This window comes from Alexandromys fortis, unplaced genomic scaffold (assembly GCF_014885135.2).
Source record: "Alexandromys fortis isolate MF-2015 unplaced genomic scaffold, M_Fortis_MF-2015_v1.1 scaffold_23, whole genome shotgun sequence".
NCBI classification, from domain to species: Eukaryota; Metazoa; Chordata; class Mammalia; order Rodentia; family Cricetidae; genus Alexandromys; species Alexandromys fortis.
The window spans coordinates 16,450,922-16,454,604 of NW_026067907.1; the positions used below are offsets into that span (position 1 = coordinate 16,450,922).

A 3,683-nucleotide genomic window follows, 5' to 3' on the forward strand; every position below is an offset into this window, starting at 1 on the left:
CTATAAAGAATGTGTTCATCTAACTTAAGTGTTAATGCATTCTAGACATCAAAGAGAATTTGAAATATATCCAGGATTTCCAAGTTCATTTCCTGTTGCTTCATCAATTGGTATAGCAGAGTGATTGAGTAGTCTCTAGCAGATACGGTTAATCAATTGTGGTCTTTCTGTCCATAAGTAGAATATGGGTTGGGGATGACTTTTAAAACTACACACCAGGAAGCTGCTGGAGAATGAGAAAAACTAAAATTTGAAAGATGCACTGTTTCTTTCTTTACACCAAACAGGTGAGTTTTATTTTTTATAATACAAATGAGGGTACATTGAATATTTAATAATTTATATCCATCACAATTCTACCTGATCAACTGATAAATTCTCAATTTTTGTTCTAAACATCAAAGGAATTAAGCAATAGAAGAATACATATCAGTGCACATTTTTATTAATAGTATTGTTAAGGTATTTGAAGCAATTTTTCTCATAATTACAGATTTAAATGCAACAGAGAAGGCTCAGTGGTAAAGATACATGCTGTCAACAGTGAATACCTGAGTTCAAACCCCAGAACCTACACAGTGGAGAGTGATGTTATTGCTGCTAATTGTTCGCTGACGTCTACACAAAACTAAAGCATTTTTGCCTGCACACACACACACACAATCACACACAAAGTACATAAGCACACACATACATAAGTGACTATCTACATGCATAAATAAGAGGAATTTTATTTTAAACTTTCATGAGAATCATGCCAAATCAGACTATTGTAACTGAGTTCATCCTTCTGGGACTTTCACAGAACCCAAAAGTTAAGAAAATAATATTTGTTATATTTTTGTTTGCCTATATTGCAACCATGGGAGGCAACATAATGATTGCAGTAACCATCCTCTGCAGTCCTGCACTGCTCGGATCACCTATGTACTTCTTCTTGGCATTTCTGTCCTTCTTAGATGCATGCATTACTTCAGTCATTTCACCAAAGATGATTGCTGACTCCCTCAATGATAGCAAAACCATCTCCTTTGAAGGCTGCATGACACAGATCTTTGCTGTACACTTTTTTGCTGCAGTAGAAGTGATTGTCCTCATAGTGATGGCCTATGACCACTATGTAGCCATTTGTAAGCCCTTACATTACTCTTCCATAATGAACTGGAGGCACTGTGGCACTCTGGTGGGGGTGGCATGGGCAGGGGGATTCTTGCATTCTATCATACAAATAATCTTCATATTGCAGTTACCATTTTGTGGACCTAATGTCATTGATCACTTCATGTGTGACTTGTTCCCATTACTCAAGTTGTCCTGCACTGACACTTACGTTTATGCCCTGTTAGTGTTTGCCAACAGTGGCTCTATCTGCATCATAATCTTTTCTATGTTGCTCATCTCCTATGGTGTCATTTTGTTCTCTCTAAGAAATCACAATTCTGAAGGCCGATGGAAAGCTCTCTCCACTTGTGGAAGCCATATTGCTGTTGTTATTTCATTCTTTGTTCCATGCATATTTATATATGCACGGTGCACATCTGCATCTTCTTTCGAGAAAAAGGTGGCTGTATTTGATGCAATCATGACTCCATTGCTCAATCCTATGATTTACACTTTCAGAAATAAAGAAATGAAAAATGCCATTAGGGAAATCTGGAAAATATAAGAAGTGTTCTGAAAAAATTGAAAACTTTAAACTTACTTAGGTGGTGGTAGAACATGCCTTTAATACCAACATTTGGGAGGCAGAGGCAGGCAAATGTGTGAGCTCAAGACAAGGCTGATCTACAAACCCTGTTTCAAAAAAAAAGCAAAGCAAAAGAAAAGAAAACAAAAATGATCAAACTTACAAACTTTAATGTATAGAATAAAGAGGTCAATATTTACTTCAAGTTCTTTATGATTTGTTTATTTTACAGAAAGAAGTGACACAATTAAATAATAAAAGAATCAATCCTGTAGGCTGAAAACTGTATTTACCTTGAAATTAATATTTACAATATGAATTGACATTTCAGTTACAATAGCTTGAATGAGATGTGGCCTATAAGGGTAGAATATCTGAATATTTGGTCTTCAGTGGGAGCTACGTGCAGAGAATTAGGAGAAATGGACATGAGGAAGAAAGTATGACACTGGAGCAGTCTTTTGTGTTTCAAAGGACTTGCAATTTCAAGTTAGTTCTCTCTGCTTCACATTTGTGTTTAAAATATGATCTCTGTTGCAACGGCCACCTGCCACTTATTACCTCTGTTCCTTCATAATGGACTCTGGTACCACATGCCCCAAATAATTGCTTCCTTCTGAAGGCTGTTTTTGTCATGATGTTTTATTACAGCAATAGAAAGTAAATAATACATCAGTGTTGTTATTTGAAACTCTACATTAGTAAATTTGTACTTCTGTAACTCAAATGAAATGTTGCATGCAAGTTACCTCTAAAATGCTTACATGTAGCATTATGCTTTTAAAAATCTTGTTGAAACTAAAATATGTTGAAATATGAAAAAACATACGCTGAAATTATGCCCAGATATAATATGTATTTATGTGACATTTTCATCGTAAGAAGTCAGAATTCAAAAATGCAGAGAGGAGTGCAATCAAGACTCAAAGAGTAAATGTTCTTGTATAATTTGACATAATTTATACAGTAGACCCAATAATATCAAGTTCACAAAGTGCTATCTGCTTATGAATGAGTTTCTCTTGGTTCATGTAACTATTGCTTTCTAATCAGATATGAGTGCAGATTTCCTAGAGAAACAACCATGAACCTTTCTCATTCTAGAATAATCAAAAGCAAATTCAAATGTAAATTAACTGTCAACACCAAATTGAAGATTCTAGTATATTTAGCATAGTTGTCCACATCCACAAAAAGAAAAATTAAAAAAAAAAAACATAGTGGCCAATTAAAAGTAACTTGCATGTTTATTGTATTTCACTTAATGATTGATTTCCATATTCTTGACTTTGAATAAGAAAGTAAAGCACAATTATTTACAAATAATCACTAGTATAAATAATTTAATTGGGTGACTGCTAGTAGTTTCTTCTTGAGAGCCTTTGCTTTCACAATTTCTTACTGTCACAGAGTGAATTTAGTTATAAGAAGTATCTTGAGGGATTAGGATGGAACCCTCTGCTCAAATACTTTATGAAGTTTGGACTTCAATGCTTGAAACAAAACTATGAAAAACAATTTCATTCTGGTCTCAGTGTAGCAAATAACACAAATTCAGTTTATATAAAATTTAAACATCTTTCTATTCTTTTAACTACAAGTGTTTTTGTTTGTACTGTTGTAATGTTTTACAAACAGAAAAGAGCTTATGATACTCAGCAGAGAAATAAATACTCAAATATATTACTCAATTTTAATTCATATAAATTTAGAAATTAAAATTTTATTATTTTCCTAAAAGAATGTGTATATTTAGCATTATATTTTTTATTCATTCTGCTTTGACATAGTCAATTCATGTAAGTATTTTTAAATATGAGGATATCTAACTGCTATTCTAATATCAAATTTGTTTACTGCAGCTACTGTACTTACTTAAAGAATTTTTAAAAACTCATTGTCAGTGTTAAAAGTGAATATTAAAATGTATATGACTATAAAAGAAGGCAAGAAACATACCTTCTAATGTAAATATTGAAATGGTTCAAAAAAGTAT

The 3,683-nt window shown here is 32.9% G+C and overlaps 1 protein-coding gene across 1 annotated transcript; it reads left to right on the top strand.

Moving 5' to 3' along the window:
- The first annotated feature begins 745 nt into the window (after positions 1–745).
- Positions 746–1,666, top strand: LOC126497821 (olfactory receptor 4C15-like). The gene has a single exon (XM_050135991.1). It carries the CDS (start codon positions 746–748, stop codon positions 1,664–1,666), a length of 921 nt encoding a protein of 306 aa, XP_049991948.1.
- The last annotated feature ends 2,017 nt before the right edge of the window (positions 1,667–3,683 follow it).

Excerpts from the sequence above, each read along its gene's own strand:
- LOC126497821 (XM_050135991.1), top strand. The coding sequence starts at position 746 with ATGAGAATCATGCCAAATCAGACTATTGTAACTGAGTTCATCCTTCTG.